At 50.7% G+C, this 27,547-nt stretch overlaps 1 protein-coding gene across 2 annotated transcripts; it reads left to right on the top strand.

Annotated features, from left to right (window-relative positions):
• GNG2 (G protein subunit gamma 2) lies at nucleotides 1-27,547 on the top strand. Of its 2 annotated transcripts, none has more exons than XM_056493898.1 (4): nucleotides 1-220; nucleotides 20,631-20,697; nucleotides 23,076-23,189; nucleotides 24,576-27,547. In XM_056493898.1, exons 3-4 carry the CDS (start codon nucleotides 23,103-23,105, stop codon nucleotides 24,702-24,704), a joined length of 216 nt encoding a protein of 71 aa, XP_056349873.1. In that variant the 5' UTR covers nucleotides 1-220; nucleotides 20,631-20,697; nucleotides 23,076-23,102; the 3' UTR covers nucleotides 24,705-27,547. The 2 variants fall into 2 exon arrangements, with proteins under 2 accessions (XP_056349873.1, XP_056349872.1); XM_056493897.1 differs by having other exon boundaries at nucleotides 23,004-23,189.

Genomic DNA, 27,547 nt, shown 5'->3' with positions numbered 1-27,547 from the left:
AGCGCAGACAAAGCTGGGTGGGGACTCGCCGCTCGGGGCTGCTGCTGCTGCTGCTGCTGACCACCCTCCTCCTCCTCCTGCTGCTGCTGCTGCGGCCGCATCCCTCCTCCATCCCTCCTCCATCCCTCCTCCATCCCTCCTCCATCCCTTCCTCCATCCCTCTGTCCGTCTGTCCGTCCCGCCGCCGCCCGCCCCGCGGGGACCGGGGCATCGCATCCAGGTACGGGGGGCAGGGGGGAGAGCGGGGCGGGGGGGGCTGGGGGCACTGGGAGCACTGGGAGCACTGGGAGGGCTGGAACTGGCCGCACTGGGAGGGCTGGGAGAACTGGCACTGTCAACACTGGGAGCACTGGGAGGGCTGGCATTGCCCGCACTGGCCGCACTGGGAGCACTGGGGTACTTGGAGGGCTGGAACTGGCCATACTGGGAGCACTGGGAGCACTGGAAGTGCTGGCACTGGCCGCATTGGGAGCACTGGGAGCACTGGGATGGCTGGCACTGCCCGCACTGGGAGCACTGGGAGCACTGGGAGGGCTGGCACTGGGAGCACTGGCTGCACTGGGAGCACTGGGAGGGCTGGCACTGGCCATACTGGGAGCACTGGGATGGCTGGCACTGGCCGCACTGGGAGCATTGGGTGTGCTGGCACTGGCCATACTGGGAGCACTGGCTGCACTGGGAGCACTGGCCATACTGGGAGCACTGGGCAGGGCAGTCCCCAGCCCTGCCACCCCCTGTCACTTCCCCCCGTGGGCCCCCAGCCGCTCCTAAAGCGGCACAAACCCCAAATCCGCGATCCCCGGAGCCGGGGGGCGATGGGGACCGGGGGTCCCGCCCTGCTCCCCGGGAAGGTGCCTCGTACCGGGAGCTCAGCCTCCCAACAAAGGTCGGATTTAGGGGCTTTGATCCTCCGTAATCAGCTGATTTCCATCACAGGCAGGGCTTTCTCCGTGCGGATGAATGAGACGTAGTGTTCTTTCTTCTCCGGTTTTTCCTTTAATCACGGGAAGGAAGGAGCAGGGAGACTTTCCCAACCCCAAATCCCTGCGGTTGGGATCAGCCCCAGCTCGGCTTGGAGGGATTTGGGGTGATGTCCATCCCTACAGCACTGTCCCTCTCCCAGCATTTCCATCAAAATCCCCGTTTTTCCCAGCAGTGCTTTGGGTGGAGGATTCCCAGGAAAAGATGAGCTCGAGGAAAACTGGTCCAGGGCTCTCCTGCCCCGGTGGGAGGGGGGAATCCAGCAAAAAACTGGACACAGGGAAGATTTGGAATAGATATTAGGAGGAAATTCCTGGCTGTGAGGGTGGGGAGGGCCTGGCACAGGTTTCCCAAAAAAGCTGTGGCTTCCCCAAATCCCTGGAATTGTTCCAGGCCAGGTTGGACAGGGCTTGGAGCAGCCTGGGATGATGGAAGGTGTGGATGGCAGGAGGTGGAATGGGCTTTAAGGACCCTTCCTACCGTATCAGTGATTCCATAATGATCACCTCCTTGGTGGAAAATGATTTATATTTAAGGAGGATCCTGCCACACAGCGATACCCCCTCATTAATCAATTACTAATGAGCTCCTAATGAACTTAGAGCACGGTACCCAAAGGGCAGGAGCAGCAGTATCTGCCTCTGCTGTCCCTGCTGCTGGCTCTGGGTGATTTCTTCCCCCATTTCCCCCCCTGCCATCCCAACCTGCTCCTGATCCATCCTCAGCAGCCCCCCCGTGCCCCTCTCTGCTGGGAAAGGGGCTGGGGCTGTGTGGATGGGTGGCAGGAGCCCATCCCCTGGCAGCAGCCTGCAGCCACTGAGGACTTTTCCTTGTAACTGGATTTCCCTGAATGCAACTGGAGCATGCGATTTTAATCCTCTTTCCTACCATATGGCCGCTGGCTGGATTGAAATATGACTCAATTAATTATTGCCAGGAAAGCCCTGGGGCCAGGCCTTCCTCCAGGAGGAGGTTTGGGGGGTCCTGGCACCAATTTTGGGCCTTTTTGAGGCATTTCCAGCCTTGAAGGAGGAGGCAGGGATGCTGCTCACCTGGAACAGGAGCCTGGCAGTCTCAGCATCACCTGGAGGCAGCCTCTCCCCCAAAATGGGATATTCCCAGTTTGGGACTGCCCATCTTCTCTCCCAGATTCCCAGCTTGGCTCCCAATGGATCATGCACCAGCAGGAAGGTTCTCCTGGGGTTTCCTCCTTGCTGGATCATTTTGGATCTGGGGGGGGGAGATGATGACTGAGGCTGGCATGGGGGTTCTCAGGACCAGGAGCAGGCAATCCTAGAGGGATTCCCATGGATTGATGGCTGTGAGCTGCTGAAGAAGCTCTGTTGTTATTATTATTATTATTATTATTATTATTATTATTATTATTATTATTATTATTATTATTATTATTATTATTATTATTATTATTACTGCTATTAACCCCCAATCCCTCCTGCTGCTTTGCCACCTCCTGCCAAGGGGAAAAGGCGATAAAAAGGCGATAAAAAGGCGATTTTCCCGGGAGGGGTGGGGCCATCCCACCTGGCAGCCGCTGGAATTCCAGGGGCTCCTGGGTCCCGGTGAGTCACCGGGAGAGGACAGCCCGGCGCCGGCGCTGCCTGTTTCCATAGGAATTGGGGATGGAGAGACGGTGCTGGGGACCCTCCTGTCCCCAAAAAGTGCTCCCCAGGGCGGGATGCTCCAGGAGGACACCAGTGGTGCCACCACGGGGCTGGGATTGCCCCATTTGGGGCTGGGATTGCCCCATTTTGGGTTGGGATTGCCCCATTTTGGGGCTGGGATTGCCCCATTTTGGGTTGGGATTGCCCCATTTGGGGTTGGGATTGCCCCATTTGGGCTGGGATTGCCCCATTTTGGGGCTGGGATTGCCCCATTTGGGGCTGGGATTGCCCCATTTGGGGCTGGGATTGCCCCATTTTGGGTTGGGATTGCCCCATTTTGGGTTGGGATTGCCCCATTTGGGGCTGGGATTGCCCCATTTGGGGCTGGGATTGCTCCATTTGAGGCTGGGATTGCCCCATTTTGGGTGGGATTGCCCCATTTGGGGCTGGGATTGCTCAATTTGAGGCTGGGATTGCTCCATTTTGGGTGGGATTGCCCAATTTGGGGATGGGATTGCCCCATTTTGGGTGGGATTGCCCAATTTGGGGCTGGGATTGCTTCATTTTGGGGCTGGGCTTGCCCCATTTTGGGCTGGGATTGCCCCATTTGGGGCTGGGATTGCCCCATTTGGGTTGGGATTGCCCCATTTTGGGCTGGGATTGCCCCATTTTGGGTTGGGATTGCCCCATTTTGGGCTGGGATTGCCCCATTTTGGGGATGGGATTGCCCCATTTTGGGTTGGGATTGCCCATTTTGAGCTGGGATTGCCCCATTTGGGTTGGGATTGCCCCATTTTGGGGTTGGGATTGCCCCATTTGGGGTTGGGATTGCCCCATTTTGGGCTGGGATTGCCCCATTTGGGCTGGGATTGCCCCATTGGGGCTGGGATTGCCCCATTTTGGGGCTGGGATTGCCCCATTTTGGGTTGGGATTGCCCCATTTTGGGATGGGATTGCCCCATTTGGGGCTGGGATTGCCTCATTTTGGGTTGGGATTGCCCCATTTTGGGCTGGGATTGCCCCATTTTGGGCTGGGATTGCCCCATTTTGGGCTGGGATTGCCCCATTTTGAGGATGGGATTGCTCCATTTGAGGCTGGGATTGCTCCATTTTGGGTTGGGATTGCCCCATTTGGGGCTAGGATTGCCCCATTTTGGGGCTGGGATTGCCCCATTTTGGGTTGGGATTGCCCCATTTGGGGCTAGGATTGCCCCATTTTGGGCTGGGATTGCCCCATTTGGGGCTGGGATTGCCCCATTTTGGGTTGGGATTGCCCCATTTGGGGCTGGGATTGCCCCATTTGGGGCTGGGATTGCCCCATTTTGGGTTGGGATTGCCCCATTTGGGGCTGGGATTGCCCCATTTTGGGGCTGGGATTACCCCATTTTGGGTGGGATTGCCCCATTTTGGGTTGGGATTGCCCCATTTGGTTGGGATTGCCCCATTTTGGGTTGGAATTGCTCCATTTTGGGTTGGAATTGCTCCATTTTGGGGCTGGGATTGCCCCATTTGGGTTGGGATTGCCCCATTTTGGGCTGGAATTGCCCCATTTGGGCTGGGATTGCCCCATTTTGGGGCTGGGATTTTGGGAAAACACCATTTTAGGCACGAGTGGCATCAATTCTCAGCCTGACTCCCCCAAGGGTCTCCCTCCTGTGCCTGGATCAGGATGTGAAATCAGGATGTGATGTGATGTCTGTATTCACAGCCAGCTGAAGGATTAGGTTGGATTTTCAGTTTTTCTTGCTTTCCAGGCTCTTTTCTCACTCTTCTCCCTCTCTGGGCTCTTTGTGAGGAGGAGGGATGGGGGCAATAAATGGGAAATAAAACCCCATTCCATGGAAAAGGATGTGGGTGCATCCTGGTCCAGAATTTTTTCACCCAGGAATTTTTTCTTGCCCTTGCAGTTTTACCCCCTGCTCTCTTCCAGCCCAGCTCTCCATGTGCATTTTTCCTTCTGGGTGCCCCAAGCATGGTGCAAACCCCCCAAACCCAGTCCCTTTAGGGCACAGGAGTGACTCTGTCCCCCCAAAATCCCAAAGGGGGTCTCCTGGTGCTGCTGCTGGTGGGAGGCTCAGGATGGCTCCTGGGGCAGGACAGGATCCAGCTGCCAGCAGAACGTGGATTTGGCTCCTTGGAGAAGCCAGGCTTGCTCCAAACCCCATCCAGAGTGGCTGGGATGGTGTTGGATCAGGGCAGTGATTAATTGGTGATGCCTTTGATTAGAGATGTGCAAGGGAATGGTGGTGCCTGGTGGGTGGGGAGGCAGCTGGATGCAGGATCAGGGAATTTGGGATCTCAGAGGGGGGTGAGGACACAGCCATGCCAAAGCTGGAGTCTAAAACCACTCATCTGCATTTCACATGGGGAATATAGGAATAAAAATCCTTCTGAGCTGACACTGGACCTTTAAAAACCCCCTGGATAATTCCTGGGCAGCAGCTGCACCAGGACCTGCTGATCCTCCCAAACACAATCAGTTTCCACCTTATCTCGTCCTTCCCTGGCTTTTCACTCAGCAGTTTCCTTCCCCTGATGTCTGCCATCATCATCCTCGTTAGGACCCGGGTTAATTGGTTTGTGGTGGAGATCTGGGCTGTGGGTGATGCTCTCTGCAGGCTGTGGCTGTTCCAGGGGTGCTGCAGGATAAGCTCCTTTATGAGCTGATGGCTCATTTTAACAGGTTTATCTTCCTGCCCTCTCCTGCTCTCCCCAGGGCTTTGGGAAGGGAATTTGGCTCTGTCCATCCCATGAGGATCCCTAGGAACAGCTTTTTTGGCTGGAAATGTTCTGGATGGACCTGCAGGAGGGGTCTGTGTGGGGTGGGGCTGCCTTGCCTGAGCCCCTGCTCCTTCCTGGGTCCATGAGATCCCTACAAAGGAAAAAAAAAAATCCTTGGAATATGGGAATGCAAACTCCTTGCTGTTCCTGGTTTCACCAGGGTGCTCAGCATCCTTCCTCCTGCTGCATCCTGTGCCCAGGGGGACAAATCCCAGCCCAAAACCTGGCTGCTTCCTGCTTTTGCTGTGCTTTGAGCTGCCTGTGCCCATCTACAGGCAGGGACCACGGGGACATCGGTGCCCTGTGCCACCAAACCGAATCCTGGCACATTCCCAGGGTGAATCCATCTGAGGATCCCCCTCCTCCCTCTCCTCCTGCCCCTGCCTGGGTAGGAGGAGCTGGAGCCCCTGTTCCCAAGGCTGGCACCTCCAGGAGGATGGTGACACTGCTGGGGTGGCTCCATGTGCTAATTATTGTCATTAAGGTCATTAAAGTCAGGTCCTGTCGGTGCTGCTGTGCCTGGAAACTTCAGGCTTAAAAATCTTGGAATTGTTCAGGTTGGAAAATCCCTCTAAAAATCCTCAAGTCCATTCCCACCCATGTCCCCAAGTGCCACCTCCACAGGGCTTTTAAATCCCTCCAAGGGTGGGGACTCCACCTTGTGATGGCCAGTGCCTGAAATTCCCGTGCAATTTACACCAGTAATTTTAACAGTTTGTTTTCCTGGCTCCTTTTCCAAGGAGCAGCCCTGGTGCTGAGCCCCTGCAGCCAGGGACAAGCCAGAGTGGTGGTGGGGACAGGCAGTGTCCCTGTGCAGCCTGCAGGGATGTGGAGGAGCCTGTTTGCTCTCCTGTTCCCATCTGAGCTGTGTCCCAGGGCTGTCACCAGCAGCTGGGTGACATCCAGGAATATTTAACCTGTTGCAGCATCCCCCTGGGATGGCACTGCCAGGTGTCCAACAGCCCCAGCCTGGGGCATGATCCACTTAAGGGGAATCCTGAAGGGATGCTGGAAGGATTCTTCAGGCTTCAGTTGTCTTAAAATCCTCCCTGGAGCAGTGAATTCCTGTGGGCTGGGAGGTTTTGGGGTCATTTGGGGTAAGAAAGCACCAGCTGTCAGTGATGGGAGATGCTCAGGGTTGATTTGATTCCTCCTTGGTTTTGCTTTGGAGCAGGTGCAGGGAAGGGAGGGAAGGAGGATAAAGGAGGTGTGAGAGTTCAGCAAAATGTCTTCACAGTGCCACTGTCACCTGGGGAGAGCAGGACAGTGCCAGCCTGCCTCTGCATGGGACATTTGGCACGGTTTGGGGTTTGTTATGTCTGCAGCCAGAGGAGGCTTGGGAGGAACCTTGGGAGGAACCTTGGGAGAAATCTTAGGAGAAACAGGCAGGGCTTGGTCTGAGGACAGGAAAATTTCTCTGTGTGCAGAGGAGGCCACAGAGATGCTCCAAGGCTGGAGCCAGGCTGGGAGAGCTGGGAATGTTCACCTGGAGAGGAGAAGGATCCAGGCAGAGCTCAGAGCCTGAAGGGCTCCAGGAGAGCTGGAGAGGGACTGGGGACAAGGGATGGAGGGACAGACACAGGGAATGGGACACTGCCAGAGGGCAGGGATGGATGGGACAGTGGGAATTGGGGATTCCTGTTCTCCCCCAGCACTCAGGGCACACCAGAGCTGTCCCCATGGCTGTGCTGTGAGTCCAGGTGTCCCCAGGATGTCCCACAGGAACGTGGCCAGGTCTTCTCCTCATTCCTTCTCAGGGATTTCCTTTGCTGGCTCTGCAGCAATTTGGGCTCCTCAATTGGGGAGCAGCCATCAGCACCTCTCTGATCCTCTTCTGATTCACCTCCAGCCCTGTGCTGGTGCTGGAGCAGCTCTGACCCAGCTGGGAAGTGCCCAAGCAGAGGTTCCCCACCTTGGGAAATGCTGAACATTGGCCAGGCCATGGATTCCATGGCTTTGTGCAGAACCTGGTGGGGACAGAGCTGCAGTGGGACCCTGGGACAGCTGTAGGTGTTGGGAAAGGCTTTGGGTTCAGTTCCTGTGCTGCTTCCCTTGGATTTTTAATATCCTGGAGAGCTGGTGGTGTTTGTGTGGTGCTGGCCCCATCAGAATCCCTTGCATTATTTATCAGCTGATTTAATATAATTGCTCAGCCTCACATCCTTGCTCAGGGATTTGTATCCACCCCTGGTGCTTCCCTCACTCCCCACTTAATGCCAGTGGTGGGGGAAACTCCCTCCTCCTTCCTCCATCCACACTGTGAATAAAAATGAGGAATAAAGGGAATAAAAAGATTATTTTAATGCAGTGAGCCAGGCTTAAGGAGAGGTATGAGCAGCAAATAAGGGAGGTGCTGATTATTATTTTTTAAGCCTAAAATCTAAGCCCTGTGTGAGTGTTTCTGTGGAATGATGTAAAAGTTAGGCTGGTTTTGAATCCTACATCCTGCCTGGAACTGAGAGCCCCCAAAGAGCAGCTGCTTGCAGTGGCTTTACAGCTCAGGAAAAATATGAAAACCCACTGAAACTGAGATTTCCCAGCAGCAGGCAGGCAGGGGAAGGTGTTTAATCCTGGGGAAGGCTCGTGGAGCATCGTGGTGCACAGGCAGTGATTCCAGAGGGATTAAAGCTCTGGGGTGAGCAGAGGGGAATAAATGGAGCACATGAGGGGTCCCTGCATGGGAAGGGAGGGAAGCCAGTGCCTTGTGCTGCCTCACCCAGGCCTTGCTCAGGCTCCAGCATTTCCACCCTTGTTGTTTTTGCCGTGTCAGTGCAGAAGCAGCGCCCGGGCTGGCGGCTGCTCCAGAGCAGCATGGGGGCACAGGCAGGGCCCCTGGCTCAGCAGCAGGCCTGGCAGGGATGCTCCTGGGGAAAACTGGCTGCTTCAGGGGCTTGGGGCTCTGTGGGGAAGGTGAGGTGCTGGATGTGGAGCGATCAGGGTGGGTGAGGATGGAGACAGGGAGTGGTGTGGGAAGGGCTCAGAGGGAGCAGCTGGGGAGGAAAAGCCCATTCTGCTGTTCTGCAGGAGCACTGTGGTCAGGGGAGATGCAGCTGGGTCGGGCCTGCAGCAAGGGAAGCTGCTGAGCACAAACTGCTGCTGCTGCTGCCTCTCGGTCCCTGCCCCAGTTCTGCCACGCTGGCCGTGCCCTCCTCTCCTCATTCTTCATTCCTCTGCCTCCCTAACCAGGGCCTACTTTAGCCCTGAATGCTGCAGGGCACAGGGGAGAGAGGCAGCAGAGGGGCAGGGGAGTGAGATTTAATTGGGATAATGTGGGTCAGCCCGGCGGCCGAGCGGGAGCGGCAGCGCCAACAACCCAATTCTGCCAGCCCGCCCAGGTAACCTGGTTTGAGCTGTGCCAGGGCCCAGCCCTGCCCTGATCCACCCTCATCCCTGAGCCATCCCTGCCCCCATCCTGCTCATATCTGTGCCCAGATCTCATCCACATCCCTGCCTGCATCAGTTCCTGCATCCCTGCCCAGATACCCACACACATCCCTGAGCCATCCCTGCCCCCATCCTGCTCATGTCTGTGCCCAGATCTCATCCACATCCCTGCCTGCAGCCCTGCCCTGATCCACCCCTGATGCCTGAGCCATCCCTGCCCCCATCCTGCTCATATCTGTGCCCAGATCTCATCCATATCCCTGCCTGCATCCCTGCCCTGATCCACACCTGCATCAGTTCCTGCATCCCCACACACATCCCTGTGTGCATCTCTGCCCACATCCTGCTGGCATCCATCCCCAGATCTTGTGCACATCCCTGACTGCATCAGTTCCTCCATCCCTGCCTGCTTCAGTTCCTGCATCCCTGCCCACATCTCTGCCCTGATCTTGTCCACATCCCTGCCTGCATCAGTTCCTGCACCCCTCTCTGTATTTCTGCCCTGATTCACATCTGCATCCCTGCCTGCATTTCTGCTTGCATCCCTGCCCCCATCCTGCTCATATCTGTGCCCAGATCTCACCCATATCCCTGCCTGCAGCCCTGCCCTGATCCACACCTGCATCCCCACACACATCCCTGTGTGCATCTCTGCCCACATCCTGCTGACATCCATCCCCAGATCTTGTGCACATCCCTGCCTGCATCAATTCCTGTATTTCTGCCCTGATCCACTCCTTCATCCCTGCCCACATCCCTGTATCCCCATCCACATCCCTTCCTGCATCCCTGCCCTCATCCCCACTGGCTTGGAGACCCTCCCCTCACATCCTCAGCTTTGCCAGGCTGTGAAATGTCAGAGCCAGCACAAGCCACAGTAAATTCCTTTTCAAAGTTGTGGATTGTGGAAATACAGAATGCACTGGGAAACTTTTTCCTTTTTTCCCCCCCTTCTTTACCTTTTTCCCCCTCTCTTTATTTCTCTTTTTTTTTTTTTTCTTTTCCTCTTCCTTTTATACCTTTCTTCCTCTCCTTTTCCTGTTTCTTTCCCCCCTCAGGAACCTGCTAAGCCCTCCCCCGTTCCATGTGGATCCTCCACCTGCACATTGGGCTGTTGCCCTCAGCAGATGCTTCACTCCCTTTAGGGGATGTGAAACCCTCACAGCCCCAAGGCAACGGGGTTTTACCCCACAACCCACGCCCAGAACACACCAAATCCCCCAAAATTATCACACAACTCCCATCTCCACGTGGTGCAGCCACTATTGGAGTAGTTCTGAAGGCACCAGCTCTGGGTGCTGTGAAAAACCAGGAAAAGAAATGGAATCCCTGAATGGTTTGAGTTGGAGGAGACCTTGAAATCATCCAGGGACAATTCCCACTATCCCAGGTTGTTCCAAACCCTGTCCAGCTTGGCCAAGGATGGAAGGAAAATTAAGACAAAAAAAAAAAAAAAAAGGTAAAAAAAATTCCCAACCTTTTTCCTTCCATGACAAGGATGGGAAGAGAAATACCAGGCAGCAGCCCTGGGAATTCTGCCTGCACTCTCAGCTGGGCTGTGACCTGTTTGCTGTAGTTGAAGCTTGAAATAGAGCCTTATGAGTAATGTGGTTCAGGTGCTTATCACCAATTAATTAATTCTTTTGCACGGTGGATACCTAATTAAAGCAGTCTCAGGTAATTCCTGGGAGGGGGGGCTCAAATTAATGGGGCTGCTTAACGGGGTTGTTTCTCTGCTGGTGCAACTTGTTGGGTGATTCCCAGAGGCTGCAAAGGGTCATTGGGCTCCTTGTGAGTGTTACTTAAAATAAAATTCTAATAAAGGTTTGATCGGGGTGAAATCGTTGGAGGATGATTTCTCATCATGAGGATTTCTGCAGCCCAGAAATGCTTTGCCTGCTGCAGGAGGTTTTTTTTGGGGGAAATGGTGAGGCTCTAGTAAAAAAAAAAAAAAAAATTTGGGGTTTATTTGGGCTGAAAACTGATTTGTAGAGGGGTGGGTTCAGCAACCTGGCACCAGCCATGGCAAAATTCACATTTTCCCTTCCATTTGCTGTGCTCACATGGAGGGTGCCCCTAAAATGGGATCTTGTAACCAAATCAGGGCAATGTTTTGTCCCCATTCCTCTGGGGTGTGTGTCCCCACACCAATGAGCAGGAATTGGTAAATCATGGATCCCTGAGACTGTGGGGTCAAACCATTCCCCAGCCTTGAATTTGGGGTGATTTGCATGAGGCTCAGGGTGGGTTTGTCCCTTTTCAAATCCTCTTGGAAATGTGATGCTGGGAGAAACAATTCAATTTGCAGCTCTCCCTTCATCTTCCCCTTCAATCCTCATTCCCCATCTTCCCATCAAGATCTTTATCTTGACCCTGGCCAGTACTTAAGAGCAGGATGTTAAAAACTGGAAGCCATGAGTGGATATGTTAATTAGCATTAAATCATAGCTCCTGGCTGCTTCCCTTAATTGAGGGTCAGGAGTTCAGAGCTGGATGAGCAGATAAGAAATTCCTTGAGGGTGGTGGGGCTGTGGCTGCCCCTGGATCCCTGGAAATGCTCAGTGCCAGGCTGGATGAGCACCCTGGGACAGTGGAAAGGGTTGGAATGGGATGAGCTTAAGGTTTTTTCCAACCCAGACCAGTCTGGAATTCTGTGATCTGTGTGCTGGAGATACTCTGATCCATCCAGGGATTTTAGGGAATTTCTGATGCTGTGTGTTCCCCTGTGCTCCAGCCTCCCAGTGACCTCTGGGGGTTGTTTAACATTTTATTAAACCTTAAAAACCCAACCCAACCTGAAAAAACCCCATCAAACCTTAAGGCACTTTCATTTTGAGTGAAGTGCAGCAGGGCTGAGCCTGGTGGAGAGCAGGGGGTTGGAGCTGGGGATGGTGTGACAGGATGTGTGTCCTTATCTGGGGTGTCACAGCCTGGGACACCTTCCCTTCTGTGTCACAGCAGCCAGCCCTGCTCCCCAGGATTTGGGCATCCTCATTCCCCAAAATTTGGACATCTTTATTCCTCAGTATGTGGGCATCTTTATTTTCCAGTGTGTGGGCATCCTTATTCCCTGGTATTTAGGTATCCTTATTCCTCAGGATTTGTCCATCCTTATTCCCTGGTATTTAGGTATCCTTATTCCCCAAAACTTGGACATCTTTATTCTTCAGTGGTTGGGCATCTTTATTTTCCAGTGTGTGGGCATCCTTATTTCCTGGTATTTGGGCATCCCCATTCCCCAAAATTTGGATATTTTTATTCCTCAGTATGTGGACATCTTTGTTTTCCAGTATGTGGACATCTTTATTCCCTGGTATTTAGGTATCCTTATTCCTCAGGATTTGGACATTCTTTATTCCCTGGTATTTGGACATCCCCATTCCCCAAAATTCGGACATCCTTATTCCTCAGTGTTTGGGCATCTTTATTTTCCAGTATCTGAGCATCCTTATTCTATAATATTTGGACATCCCTAATCCCTGGTTTCTGGGCATCCTTATCCTTCAGTATTTGGGCATCTTTATTTTTTAATATCTGGGCATCCTTATTCCCTGGTATTTGGACATTCTATTCCCTGGTATTTGGGCATCCTTATCCTTCATTATTCCAACAATCTTATTCCTCAAAATTTGGACATCCTTGTTCCCAAGTATTTGGGCATCCTTGTTTCCCAAATATCTGAAATGTGTATTTCCCTCTGTGTGGGCTTTCTTATTCCTCAGTATATCTGGGTATCCTTTTTCCCTGATATTTGGGCAGTCCTGACTTCTCCAATATTTGGGCATCCCTACTCCCTGGTATTTGGGCAGTCTTGCTCTCCAGTATTTGGGCATTCTTATTCCCCAAGATTGTAGGAATTCTTTTTTCCCTCTTTATCTGGGCATTCTTATTCCCCAAGAATATGGGAATTATTTTTTTCCCTCTTCATGAGTATCCTTATTCCTCAGTCTTTGGGAATCATTATTCCCCAGGCACCTGGGAATTCCTTATTTGCCCTTTATGTGGGTATCCTTGAACTCCCCAGTAGCTGGGCATTCCTCAGTATTTGGGCATCCTTGTTCCCTGGTTTGTGGAAATGTTATTCCTTGGTATTTGGATGTGTTTTTCCTTGGTTTTTGGATATGTTATTCCCTGGTATTTGGTCATTCTTACTCCCCAGTATTTGGCCAAGGTGAGGGAGCACCCAGAGCCTGATCTGCTCCCACCACTGGGATCATCCCTTGTGCACCACCACTTTTTCCCAGGATTTTCCTGAAAGAAAGCCAAAAAACCTCACAGGAATGGTGGAAGAACCAGAGGAGGTGTCTCAGTCTGCTGGTCCTTCACCTGAACAATCTTTTTAAAAAACCCACAAAAACCCTAAAAAACAAGAAGAGGAAGTTGAGGTTGGTTCCTGTTTGTTTCAGTTTGAGCTCTGAGGGGCCTGAGAGAAAACAGAGAGCAGAGTTTCCACGGAGGCAGGGATGCTCCAGGGAAAGGGACAGAGCAGGAATGTGAGACCCTGACTCCACCTGGGCTCCTGTCCTGGTCAGCTCTGGCACAGGAGGTGGGTGAAGGGCACATCCCATCCCTGACAGAGCCAATCCCAGCACTGAGCTCTTCCTTCAGGGCAAAATTAGGGAAAAAAAAAAAAAAACAAAACAAAAAAAAACGACACTTTTCGTTGCCTTGATAATTCCCACCCTTGGAAATGTCCAGGTTGGACATTTGGGATGGAGGGAGCTGTCCCTGGATATGGCAGGGGGTGAGGTTGGATGGGATTTAAAGTCCCTTCCAAGCCAAAATATTCTGGGATGGATGACTGGGTGCCCACCCCACCTCTGGTGTTTGGCAGGAGGGATGGGATGCTGTGGGATAAGGAAGCTGTTTCCATGGAAACAGGCTCGGGTTTTTTCCCACTCTGTTGCCTTTTAATGTATTCATTTCTTTATCTAGCAGCACATCTCTGACCTGCAAGCTGCTTCCCAGGGATTTAAACACTGTTTTGGACATTCAGGATAAAAAAAAAAAAAAAATGGCTGGGAAAGGGAATAGGGAAGGGAAAGGAATTCTTCCCTGGGAGCTGTGGCTGGAACCACCACTCAGGATGAAGGTTTTTTTTTGCCTCACAGGCACAAATCGAGCTCAGAGCATTTTCTTTCCTTAAGGAAAGAGTGAAACACGTGGAATTTGGGTGTTTTAAGTCTCCTTTCCCAGCCAGATCTGGAACTCCTGTTGGAATCAGTGGGACTCTCCCATCTCCCACCCCCTGGAAAACGTGGCTCTGCTATTTTCTGTTTTGCCTGTAGTATTTTTATATTTTTCTGGATATATTTAGCAATTTTATTTTTTTTTTTTTCAGCTGAGCCACCTATTTTTAGCCATGGCTTTTAGCAAAAGCCACAAGATGCTTGGCAAATCCATCCAGCCCCTCACGAGGGATTCCCACACTCCAGCCCTGTTCCCAGTTATCCCTTCTGGATGCTGCACCTGGCTGGTTTTGGGGGGGAAAAGGCAGATTTTGGGAGACCCTGCTGGGCTCAGCTCTAGGGAAGCACAGGGACATGGAGAAATCCCAGTGTGAATGAGATTTGGGACAAATTTCTTTGTTGTAATACCCAGCCTGGAACCATTCCTGGACCAAAAAACCCCTTTTCTATAAAAAAAAAAAAACCTTTTCTATCCAAAAAAACCCTCATTTTCTGTCTAAAAAAAACCCTTTTCTGTCCAAAAACCCCTTTTCTGTCCAAAAACCCCTTTTCTGTCCAAAAACCCCCCTTTTTCTGGATCCACCCCCCTGGGTGATGCCTGCCTGGTAAGAACAGACTGATCCCTGCTCTCCCCAAAATCCTGCCTGTCCCACTGGGATTCACCCACTTTGCCACAACTGAGTGGAAAATGCTGGTGCATCAGGGCTGGAAAATATGATTTTCTTTTTTTTTTTTTAAATCAAGGAGCAGGGAAGCTGCTTTGCTGTTTTTGGGGTGGGTGATGCTGCTTTCAGTGGTGTGAGGGAACAGAGAGGTTTCACCCTGGCCACTGTCAGCACTTTCTGTTTCATTCCTGCTTTTCCTTTTGCTTCAGAGGGGAGAGATGGGTTTTGTGAAAAGCAGAGAAAAAAAAAAAAAAAGTCTGGAAAACTGAATGCTAGAATTTTGTGTGTCCATGTTCCCCAATATTTGGACACCCTAATTCCTCAGTATCTGGGTGTTCTTATTCCCCAAGATTGTGGGAATTATTTTTCCCTCTTTATCTGGGCATTCTTATTCCTCAATAATGTGGGAATTATTTTTTCCCTCTTCATGGGCATCCTTATTCCTCAGTTTTTGGGAATCATTATTCCCCAGGCACCTGGGAATTTCTTATTTGCCTTTTATGTGGGTATCCTTGAACTCCCCAGTAACTGGGCATTCCTCAGTATTTGGGCATCCTTGTTCCCTGGTTTTTGGATATGTTATTCCTTGGTAGAATCATTCAGGTTGGAAAAGCTCCCTGAGGTCATTCCATGTGTCCCCAAGTGCCACATCCACAGGGATTTGAAATCCCTCCAGTGGTTGGAATTCTGGAATTTGCCTCTTCCATCTCAGGAGAGGATGTTCCACTGGTTTAGAGCTGGGAAGGAGCAGAGCTGGGTGGGCAAAGAGCCTCTCAGAGCCTGAGGGGTGCAGGAGGGGTCCTGTGGTCACCTTGAAATCTCACTCAGGGGCTGTTTGCACTTCCAGGAATGTCAGGAAGTGTTTCCCAGGGATGGTTCCCTGAACCTGGACAGGGACAGAGGGCAAAATGTGCTCTGAGAGACCCCTCCTGTAATGGCAGTGCCTGTTTAGGGTGATTGCACTAATTAATCAGCCTTAAAATCATAAAGTTGTGATGTGGTTTGGGTTGGAAGGGATCTTAAAGCTCCTTTTTTTCCTCCCCTGTCATGCCAGGGACACTTTCCTCTATCCCAGATTGCTCCAAGCTCCATCCAACCAGACCTGGGACACTGCCAGGGATGGGAAAATGCCATTTTTTTAAACATTCAGGAGAATTCCACTCTCCACCCAGGCAGACCTCGAGCTAAAACCCATCAAAAAGAGGATGAAAACCTTTTTGGGGGTGGTTAGCTCTGACTCCACAGATTTGGAGCTGGGTGCAGGGTTCCAGGATGCTGCTCAGCCTGAGCTCTGTGCTGCAGCAGCTGCTGCTGGCAGGGGAACTCCAGTGACTCCTGCAGGTGCCAGAGCCCAGGCTGGCAGGGAGCATGGCATGGCAGCTCAGCAGGAGGGCTCTGAGATGTTCTTTTTGCAGTTTTGGGCTGTTTGTGCCATTGTGGGATGACTGGGATGGAGCAGGGATGGATCTCCCTGCCCTGAGCACTTCAAACCCCATCCCACCCCAGCAGCTGCTCCACACCCACATTTGCTGCTCCAAATAATGGATAAAAGATGATTTTGGGACAGCTGGCACAGCTGCACCAGGGATTCTCAGAATTCACAGAATCAGGGGTGTGCCTTGCTCTTTGCCTGCCTAAATCCCAATTTTTGGTGCCTGTTTGGGGTGGGTGACAGAAAAAAAAAATGTCATTCCAATGCATCCAAGGCTCTTCATTCAGCAGACAGAAACAAATGAGGTGGGTTTTTTTGGAACTTAGGGACCCAACTAGCAAAAATCAGCAGCAAAATTTTCCTGTTCAGACTTTTTTTTGCCAGGTTTTTCATGGAATCCCAGAATGGAAGGGATTTAAAGCCCATTTTATTCCAACTCCTGCCATGGCAGGGACACCTTCCCCTGTCCTAGGTTGCTCCAAGCTCCATCCAACCTGACCTGGGACACTCCCAGGGATCCAGGAGCAGCCACAGCTTTTTTGGGAAACCTGTGCCAGGCTCTCACCACCCTCACAGGGAAGAGATTTAAGCCAAGCCAAGCTGCTGGAGCATCCTCCACTCCTTCAAGCCCCAGTTCCTCTTTACTCATTGCAATCAACCTGGAAAACATCCTCAGATCCAAGGGAAAGAAGCCAAAATATTTGAGTGTGGCATGTAGAGGGAAGTTTATTGTATTTGCCAGCAGTGCAGCTCACTGGGATGGGAACTTCCAGAGGCAGAACTGGAGATGTGGTGGATGCAGAGAGCCCTGCCTGACCCCATTTGGGGAATTTGGGTGCTGGAGTGCTGGCATTATCCCAATTAACCTCCAAATCCTCTCCATCAGAGCTCAGCTCCTGGCTCTAGGCAGCAGAAATCCCAAGCATGAAGGTAAAAAACACCCAAATTTCGTGGTGTTGCCATGATCAGAGAGCCCATGCTGAGCTCTGCCTGCAGTGAGAGGAGTTTTGTGGCACTGCCAGGGGAATCCAGCAGTGCCTGATTTCCCTCATTAATGGCAGGTGGATAATGGGATTCCTGCCCTGGAGCCCACAGGTTAATGAGTGCTCCCTCATTATCCCCATGCTAATGATGTTTAACACCAGGACATGGCTGTTGTCTCTCCTGGGCTCTGCACTGTAATTACAGTTTGGGATCTGCTGGTTTTGGGGTTTGTTTGTTGTGCAGAGGGGCTGTGGGTTATTCACTGGGTGTGCCAAGGGATGGAAAGGATGGAGAGGGGCTTTGGACAAGGACAGGACTCAGGGAGTGGATGGGATGTTGGGAATTGGGAATTCTGCCCTGTGAGGGTGGAGAGGGGCTGGCACAGGTGCCCAGAGCAGCCCCAGATCCCTGGCAGTGCCCAAGGCCAGGCTGGACATTGGGGCTGGAGCAGCCTGGGACAGTGGAAATTGTCCCTGCTCATGGTGGAGAGTGGGATGGGATTGGATTTAAGGATTGAAATTAAATCAATTTAATTTAAATACAAATTAAATTGGATTTAAGGTCCCTTCCAACCCAAACCATTCCATCTCTCTATGATAAATCCAGTCCAAACTAAAAAAACCCATGGAATTTTGGGGTTACTCCTGGTGGGCACATCCTCTCTTTGGGATTTAAAAGCTGATTTTGTGGCTGCCCTGTGGGAATAACTCCACTGTTTTCTGAGGTGGGACATTCACCAGCTCACTTTGAAGTGTCACCTGCTGCTTTTCTGTTTTTTTTTTTAATTTTTATATTTTTTTATTATTATTATATTATGTTATTTTGTTATCTGCAGTTTTATTTTTGTTATGAGTTTGCTATTTATTTATTATTATTTTATTTTGTTACTTATCTTATCAACACCCCAGGTTCTCCCCGGGGGGGAAATTATTTAAAGGGATATACAGAATTATTTAGAGGGTGGCAGCAGGGTGGGATATACAGAATTATTTAAAAGGGGCAGCAGGGTGGGATATACAGAATTATTTAGAGGGTGGGATATACAGAATTATTTAGAGGTTGCAGCAGGGTGGGATATACAGAATTATTTAAAGGGGGCAGCAGGGTGGGATATACAGAATTATTTAAAGGGTGGGATATACAGAATTATTTAAAGGGTGGGATATACAGAATTATTTAGAGGGTGGGATATACAGAATTATTTAAAGGGTGGGATATACAGAATTATTTAGAGGGTGGGATATACAGAATTATTTAGAGGGTGGGATATACAGAATTATTTAAAGGGGGCAGCAGGGTGGGATATACAGAATTATTTAGAGGGTGGGATATACAGGATTATTTAGAGGGTGGGATATACAGAATTATTTAAAGGGTTGCAGCAGGGTGGGATATACAGAATTATTTAAAGGGTGGGATATACAGAATTATTTAAAGGTGGCAGCAGGATGGGATATACAGAATTATTTAGAGGGGGCAGCAGGGTGGAATATACAGAATAATTTAAAGGGTGGGATATACAGAATTATTTCGAGGGTGGGATATACAGAATTATTTAGAGGGTGCAGCAGTGTGGGATATACAGAATTATTTAGAGGGTGGGATATACAGAATTATTTAAAGGGGGCAGCAGGGTGGGATATACAGAATTATTTAGAGGGTGGCAGCAGGGTGAGATATACAGAATTATTTAGAGGGTGGGATATACAGAATTATTTAAAGGTGGCAGCAGGGTGGGATATACAGAATTATTTCGAGGGCCAGGGCTGTAGCAGCCATGCAGATGCTCTCTGCAGCCCTCCCTGCTCCCATGGATCCTAAACATGGAATGACATCCCTGAAGTGATTCCCTGCCACTGGAGCAGGTCCTGTGAATGAGAGGGAATTGTTTAGGTTGGGAAAGCCCTCTAAGATCTCAGCACGGTCAATCCCACCACTAACCCATGTCCCCAAGTGCCACCTCCACACTTTGACACCTCCAGGGGTGACTTTGCTGCCTGGGAAAGTCTCTGTCCACCCAAACCAGGCAGCAGCAGCTTGGCTGAACCTGCCCCAGCTTTCCCAGCTGCTGAGCCAGAACCAGGCTCTCCAAATTCCATGGCTTTGCAGGGAAAGGAAAAGCAGGAGGGATGCACCCTGCTGCTCCAGCCACAAAAAAAACAAAAAACAAACAAACAAACAAACAAACAAACAAAAAAAAACAAACAAAAAAAAAAAAAAAAAAGGAGGGAGAGATGGGATAAACCAGCAGGGAAACAATGCAAGGGCTGAGCTGAGCCTCCAGCCATGGCAGGGAGCTGGGTCTGTGTTGGATCTCACAAATCTGGGTTTTTGGAGCTTTCTCTGCTCATTCTGGGCAATACTTCTTTATATAAAGTATATATAAATATATATATAAAGTATATATAAAGCAGAGCAGATCCAGCCAGGAGCAGCATTCCCCAGGAGATGCTCCTTCTATCCCACCCTGAGCTCTGTGCAGCAGGCAGTGAAATCCCTGCTCTGAAATCCATACCCTGAAATCCCTGCCCCAAAATCCCTGTCCTGAAATGGATACCCTGAAATCCATGCCCCAAAATCCCTGCCCCAAAGTCCATGCCCTAAAAGGGATGCCCCAAAATCCATACCCTGAAATCCATGCCCCAAAATCCATGCCCCAAAATCCCTACCCTGAAATTCCTGCTCTGAAATGGATACCCTGAAATCCCTGCCCCAAAATTCCTGCCCTGAAATGGATACCCTGAAATCCATGCCCCAAAATCCCTGCCCCAAAAATTCCTGCCCTGAAATGGGTACCCTGAAATCCCTGCCCCAAAATCCATGCCCCAAAATTCCTGCTCTGAAATGGATACCCTGAAATCCCTGCCCCAAAATTCCTGCTCTGAAATGGATACCCTGAAATCCCTGCCCCAAAAATTCCTGCTCTGAAATGGGTACCCTGAAATCCCTGCCCCCATATCCATACCCTGAAATCCCTGCCCCAAAATCCCTGTCCTGAAATGAATACCCTGAAATCCCAGCCTCAAAATCCCTGTCCTGAAATGAATACCCTGAAATCCCTGCCCCAAAATCCATGCCCCAAAATTCCTGCCCTGAAATGAATACCCTGAAATCCCTGCCCCAAAATCCATGCCCCAAAATCCCTGCCCTGAAATGGATACCCTGAAATCCCTGCCCTAAAAGAGATACCCTGAAATCCCTGCCCCAAAATCCATGCCCCAAAGTCCATGCCCTGAAATGGATGTCCCAAAATCCATACCCTGAAATCCATGCCCCAAAATGGATACCCTGAAATCCATGCCCCAAAATCCATATCCTGAAATCCATGCCCTAAAAGGGATACCCTGAAATCCCTGCCCCAGAATCCCTTCCCTGCCCCTGTGCATCCTCCAGCAGGGTTGCCAGCAGCCCTGGGCCACTTGCCCACTGCCTGAAACCTCTTGCTGTGCTGGAAACCCTCCCTGAATGCAAACAGAAAGTGTCCCTGGGGGCTGGGCGTGCAGGGATGTGCCACCCTGCACCTCTGGGCTCTCTGGGCTGGCATGGAGCTCCCAGGGAGCTGAGGTTTGTTCTCTGTTCTCTTTGTTTGAAGGCAGTGAAGGGCCAAGAGGAGCAGAGCTTCCCTGAGAGGCACAAATCACTGGAGAGATCAGCTGCTGGTAAAAAAATAACCCCTCCTTGTGCTGCCCTCCTCATCCTCACACCCCAGCTGGCCCTGGCATGGCTCTTCTCCAGGCACAGCACCAGTGCCAGCTTCATTCCTCCTATAAATCCCTCTCTCCAAACACTCTAAAGCCCCTAAGCTGAGCTTGAGCTGGGCATGCCCTCACCTTTTCCTTAAAACACCACAGTTCCCTTATTTTAGGGCTTGTCCCATCACCCAGGGGTCTTGCTGTGCCCTGCTATTGCAAGATATCCCAAAAAAAAACCATTTTGGAGCTGTCAGGCAGCCCAAATCAGGCAGGAGGGGCTGGATGCTGGGGTGCTGCTGCCTCTGCCAGAGCTACTGCTGGTAGAAAGTGCCAGAAAAACATCCAGGAGCCAGCCTGGCCTTAATGAGCATCCCCCCCTGCCTGGGGGAGAAATCTCCAGAAACAGGAAACTCCAGCATCCTGTTCAGCATCTCAATGTGCAAATTGGCAGCAGGGACAAAGCCAGGGAGGCCAAGGGGTGCTGGACACACGCTGGGCTGGATGGTGGGCAGGGAATGAGCCTGGCACTGAATCCTGTTCCTGCTGCTGTCACAGGTTTTCATGGAACAGCAAACCCCAGAGCACAGCTCAGCTGGGCTCTGGACAGCCCCAGTGTCACCTAAGGGACATCCCTTGTCAGGAAAATTAATCCATGAAAACCAGAGGTTTATGTCCAAAAAGGAGACAGAGGAGTCCTTTAACTTTATTTGAATAAAGGGAGAGGCCATGGGGCATTCCCCTGGGGTCTGTAGAATTTTGGGAGGACAGAGCCTCCCTTTTTATCTCAATTTCCTGGCTGCATTTCCCTCTCCTTCTCCCTACTTGAGAGGCACAGACTTCCCAAAACACCTGACACTTGAGATTCCCCTCTAATGTACAACCTTCCCTTTAAATTTTTAATTCTTATGGAATTCATGATTTTCCCCATTGCTTCTTTCACCTTTCAATATCCAATTTCATTTCTCAGCAGACCTGCAGTTTGTTTGTAAAGGCAAATACCCTTTTCCATTCATCAATCAGTGGAATCCATCCCATTGTTTCTTTTCTCTTGTGTCCAGGGTTGGCCTCTCCCATCCTCACCCCCTCATTTGATGCTCCAACACTCCCCACGTGCAGCCCCAGCCCATCTTTGGGGCATTGCAGGGCTGGCAGCAGGGTACCAACCTGTCAAGGCTGTGTCTGTGGCCCAGAGTCACAGGATGATTTGTGGGATGAAGTCTGGGAATTAGAATGTGGAGTGATATCCATGAGCACCTCTTTAATTTGCTCTTCCCTCCCCATCTCTTTCCAATTAAAAATTAGTAGGTGGTTGCTTATAAACATTTGGAGTTTTGGAGCTCACCAATCAGGACAGGTGTGAATGTCTGTCAGAGTAGCCTCCATTCTTTTCCCTTCCCTTTGAATGTGCCATTCCCTTCCACACTGTCCTGGTGTGAAGGACAGTTGTCTGCCAATAAAGGCAGGAGCTTCTCTTTGAAATGGAGAATGTAAACCCCCTCCCTACAAATTATTATAATTTTGAAATTAAGGGGCTCTCAGGCAAAGAGATGGGAATTAGGAATAACAGTTATTTACCAGGGAAATTAAAATAGCAATGCAGTATTACACAGAACAATCCCAGCCCTGCCAGAGTCAGAATCCAAGCTGACACCCGTCAGTCAGTCAGGGTGTTGGCACAGTCCCATTCAATGGTGGCTGCATCCTCCTGCAGGGGCAGATGTGGTTCAGCTGGAGCAGTGCTCCTGGAGAAGGTGCAGTTTCCTCTGAAGCTCCAGGGATGATGTGCAAAGGTCTGGTTTTCCTCTGGAATCCAGTGGAAAGAAGGTGCCTTGGTGTCCAAAATGTCAGTTTTGATCTGGCTAGGAAAGGCTTGGCTGCTCCCCTGGCTGGAGCATCTCCCAGTGGGATGATGGAATTTTATCAGTCATGCCCTGGGACTCACTGGCCATGAACAGGAGATATCTCCTGGAGGGAGGATGGGCTGTGGGAAGATAAAGATGATTGCCCAGCTGGTTTAAAGATGGCCCATGAGCAGATAATGTGTGCCAGGAGATCAGGGGCACTGCCCCAGCTGGGTTAACAGATGGGACAGAATTCACATTTCTGGTCACATCCTGTATTGCAACCCAAGCCACTCCTGAATGTGCAATCCATCTTTATTCTCTTCAATCATTCCTCTATTTTCCCCTATTTTTTTTTTGCCAGGTTTTTGTTTAGTTCATTGTAATTCCCATCCTCTTTTTATTTTTTTAATTTTTTTTTTCCTCTGTAAGATTTTCAGTTCTGGGGGGCTTGCAGGGCTGGGAGCAGCCCAGCTGCTGATCCTGGTGTGTTGCTGCCTGCAGCCCATCCCGGGAGCTCCTGGCTTGCCCATGGCTAGCAACAACACTGCTAGCATAGCACAAGCCCGAAAGCTGGTGGAGCAGCTGAAGATGGAGGCCAACATCGACAGGATAAAGGTGGGGATCCTTGGGAGCTGCTCCTGGGGGGGCTGGGAGGTGGCTGGTGCTGCCCAAAGAGAGCTGGGATGTAGAGCCAGGTGGTGTTTGTGGGGCATGCTCTTGTTTTAATTGATCCTGGCTGAAGGCAGGGGGAAATGGGATCAGGGAATCCAGGAATGGTTTGGGTTGGGGGAGACCTTAAAGCTCTTTTTGTTCCATCCTCCTGCCAGGTTGCTCCAAGCCCCATCCCTGGGTGTTCCCAGGGGTGAGAAGCATCACCTGGAGCCCTGTGGGGTGGTGGGAAGGAGTCACTGTCCCCAAGGCATCCCAGCTCCTTGCTGAGAGCTTAAATCCAGGGAGAGGAATGCTCCAGGGATGGGATGAGCTCTGCTGGCTTGGGAGCTGCTGGAATAAAGAGCAGGGCAGGAAATGCTGCTGTGGATGTTCCTGCCAAGGGATGCGTGGGAGAGCCACAGGGATGCTCAAGTCAGGTGAAGGATGGGGATGGGGGAAGGCTGGGGATGGGAATGCAGGCTGACAGAGCAGCTCAGAGCCCAGAGGTGAAGAGCCAGCCCAGAGGTGAAGAACCAGCCCAGAACAGCCCAGAACCAGCCCAGAACAGCCCAGAACCAGCCCAGAACCAGCCCAGAACCAGCCCAGAACAGCCCAGAACCAGCCCCAGCAGGGATGTGCTGCTGCACCATCAGTCAGGTTCTCATCTCAGATCTGCCCAGAGATGCTGCCAGCCCTTCCCTGCTGGTGGCACCTCTCCAGGTGGCACGTCCCTAACACAGGGCTCCTCCCTCTTGGAGCCCAGAAATCTGGGATTTTTGAGATTTCTGGCACTGACCCCCTGGAGAACACTGCTTGAGACCTGAGGCCTTGGAGAAGCTTCCAAATTTGGGTGATGGAGTTAAAATTATGTGTGTAGTTAATTAGAAGTGTGTGATTTCACATGGTGAAGGGTTTGAAATATGGGCTTTTAGAATATAGTAATAGGTATGGGACAAGATGAGGATTTTGGGTGTTGTCTTTTTCTATTTTCTTTCTTCTTCACGATTTAAGGTTGTAATTTTTGTTTGGATAGTTATTGCTGCACTTCAGGTCACAGGAGTTTAGTATTGGGTCAAAAGTATAAATAATATAGGTGTTAATTCTCTATTGGACTGTTTAGCTTTAAAAGACCTTGCAACTAGCTGAGTTGATCTCCATTTTGCTCACTTTTAGCTGGTAACCAGAACTCTCTGTACTTTAGATAAGATTTAATAAACAACCAAGTCCAAACAGGAGAAAATTCATCTCCTGCCTTTTAATCCTGCCTCTGAGTGAAGACAGAAGAGAATGACACCAAGGCACTGAGGAGGTGGTGCAGTTAACCCCTGATTTCATGGCTCCTTTTTGCAGGTGTCCAAAGCAGCAGCAGACCTGATGGCTTACTGTGAAGCCCACGCCAAGGAGGACCCTCTATTGACCCCAGTCCCGGCCTCAGAAAACCCCTTTAGAGAGAAGAAGTTCTTCTGTGTGATCCTTTAAACCCTGGAAGAGCCTGACAGGCACTCAGGCCACCCTGAACACTGATGTAGAGTTTTTAGGAATGGGGACGACCTGCTGGTCCGCAGAATTTAAACAAAAATAAGATTAAAAAAAAAAAAAAAAAATACGGCCTGGAAGCTACAGAGATGTGCATGTTTAAAGAACCTGGCCACCTTTGGGGGAATCAGATGATCTGCATTGCAAGGCAAAAGATCTGAAGTCTGTAGAGTTGCCTAGGAAGAGAAAAACAAAACAAAACAAAACAAAACAAAACAAAAAAAAAAACAAAAAAACCAAACATGTAAAGAATAAATCCGTGTCACTTTTCTGCTCACAAAATTGTTTGATTGTTCCATATTTAAAGCACCAGAGCTGTGCTGAGCAAAGTTAACTGCTAGGGATGTGTATAACCCTCTTGGAATGATGTTGTTGGTTTCTTTCCAAGCTAATATTTTTGATTTGTCCAATATATAGCGACAGGTTAGGTGGCTGTGCTGTTACTCAGTGTTTGGTCTTGTGCTTTTTCCATTTCTGGCTGTAGCGTAGCAGGGGGGTCGAGGGGACGCCGGCACTCCGTGTCCCCCCTAGAACCCCACTTTATCCCATCCTCTCTATGGTTAGCTTTGGTTCTGCAAGTACAAGTGATTCCTGTGTCGTGCTTGGTGCCCCATAGCCCTGTGGTGACATTCAGTGGTAGTGCATGAGAGTTTCATTCCCTCCATCCGCTCCAGACTTTTCTTTCCTAGCGCTCGGCACCACGTGCTGGTGGAAGAAGCTGCAGGGAGGAACCAGAGGCGATTCTGAAAGCAGAGAGAGCTCCTGAGATGCCTTAGACGTGCCTGAAATACCTCCTGCCCCAGGGCAGGGGCCAGCCCAGCTGCAGGGCGAGCCAGAAATCCCAAAATCAAAGTTTGGCCGCTTCTTTCCGGGTCTTTCCTTTCCTCCTGCACCTCTGTGCCTCTGCCCTCCTCGCTCGGTCCTGCTCTTCTCCTGGCTCCTGGTAGCACTTCCTTCCCTTGGGGCTGCTCTGCAATGTTGCTGGGGTGGTGTTCAGTGCTGGGGTGGTGTTCAGTGCTGGGGTGGTGTTCAGTGCTGGGATGCTGCTTCAGGGTGGGACAGCTCCATGGTGGGATGCTACTCCAAAAGGGGATGCTGTTCCTCCATGAAGTGCTGCTCCAGGGTGGGATGCTGCTCCACCATGGGGTGCTATTCCAAAATGGAATGCTGTTCCTGCTTGGAATGCTGCTCCATGGTGGAATGTGTTCTTCTGTGGAATGCTTCTCCATGGTGGGATACAGCTCCATGGTGAGATTCTACTCCAAAATGGGATGATGTTCCTCCACAGGATGCTGTCCCACCATGGGATGCTGCTCCTTTATGGAATGCTGCTCCATGCTGGGATGCTGCTCCACCATGGAATGCTGCTCCTTGGTGGGATACAGCTCCATGGTGAGATGCTTCTCCTCCATGGAATACTGCTCCTTCATGGAATGCTGCTTCTCCATGGGATGCTGTCCCACCAAGGGATGCTGTCCCACCACGGGATGCTGTCCCACCAAGGGATGCTGTCCCACCAAGGGATGCTGTCCCACCATGGGATGCTGCTTTCTGTTGGGATGTTTCTGCCCCTTCCTGCCCCCGTTCCTCTCCCGTTCCTGCTCCCCCCTCCCCACGTTGGGAAGGGCCAGGGGAGCCGTGGGGCTGCCCCTTCCAGAGGTGCCTGATTCCCTGTTTACACACGGCCTGGGCTCCCTGCCAGCCTGGGGAGTTATTCCCAGCTCTGCTCCCAGCTCCCAGGGGACACATGCCACCTTTTTGGGCTCCTCCTTGGGTCCCTACTTTTGTGGACGTGGCTTGTCTCTTCTTCCTGCTGCTAAACACCTCCTGGCTTTCCCCTGCTCATCCATCCTCCTGGGAAACTTTGGGAATCATAACGTGGGGATTTGTGTACAAAGTCAGCTGGGTGTCACAAAGGGGTTTGGGGCTCTGTGGTGACCCCACTGGACCAGTTCTGAATCAGGAGTGAGCTTAAAAATCCCTGTGGATCCTGGAGGGCAAAAATCTTTAGGTACCTTTTGGTAACTCTTTCTAGCCCGTGAAAAAAGTGCTTTTTGGTTTTTCTACCTTTTCATACTCTTTTTCTAGTTCTTCTACAGGGAAGGCCAGTTCTCCTCACACTGGACTCCAAACTTTTGGCACCTGGGAATGTTTATAAGCCACGAGTAGCCTAGATGGTCCCAGCCCTCCCTAATTCCCCCAGTTTTGATCTTTTTACTACAGCTCCCCTAGCTTTGGGATGAAGGGTGGATGAAGTGGTTTGCTCTGCAGCTGGTTTCACTCTTGGAGTTGCCAGGCAGAGATGTCAAAACCCCATCCTGAGATTTGTCTTTTCTTTTTAATCTGATTTATTGTCACAGAGAGTGAAGTGCAGCCGGTCTGACCCGGGGCTCCCACCCCACCCCTTCTCAAGCACTGTCATAAAAGTGGTTTGTAATAATTTTTTTAAGGACTTGCCTATTTTACAACTCGAATTCTTAATAACTTAGAGGATGAAATAAACCTGCATGAATATGGGGGAGCGGGGAGGGGGAGATTTTGAATTAACCCAAACTACTCCTTGAAGGTGTTTTATGTTGCTGGGCTTGATTTTCTGTTGGTTGTGGTGTTGCCATTGGTGTTCTGCCAGGTATTTCACCCCAGTATTTCTATTTACACAGATCTGCCTTTGTTAGCCAAGCAGAGATCACCTGCCAAGGTTGTTTCCCCTCCTCACAACAAAAATCCCACCCATCCCTCCATCCCCATGCTGGATTTCCAGCCTGGTTTCAAACAACATTCCACTA

The sequence above is a fragment of the Oenanthe melanoleuca genome, chromosome 5, assembly GCF_029582105.1.
Source record: "Oenanthe melanoleuca isolate GR-GAL-2019-014 chromosome 5, OMel1.0, whole genome shotgun sequence".
Taxonomy (NCBI): Eukaryota; Metazoa; Chordata; class Aves; order Passeriformes; family Muscicapidae; genus Oenanthe; species Oenanthe melanoleuca.
Note: the sequence above shows the minus strand (reverse complement) of the source record. Positions and strands in the feature narration are given on the sequence as shown.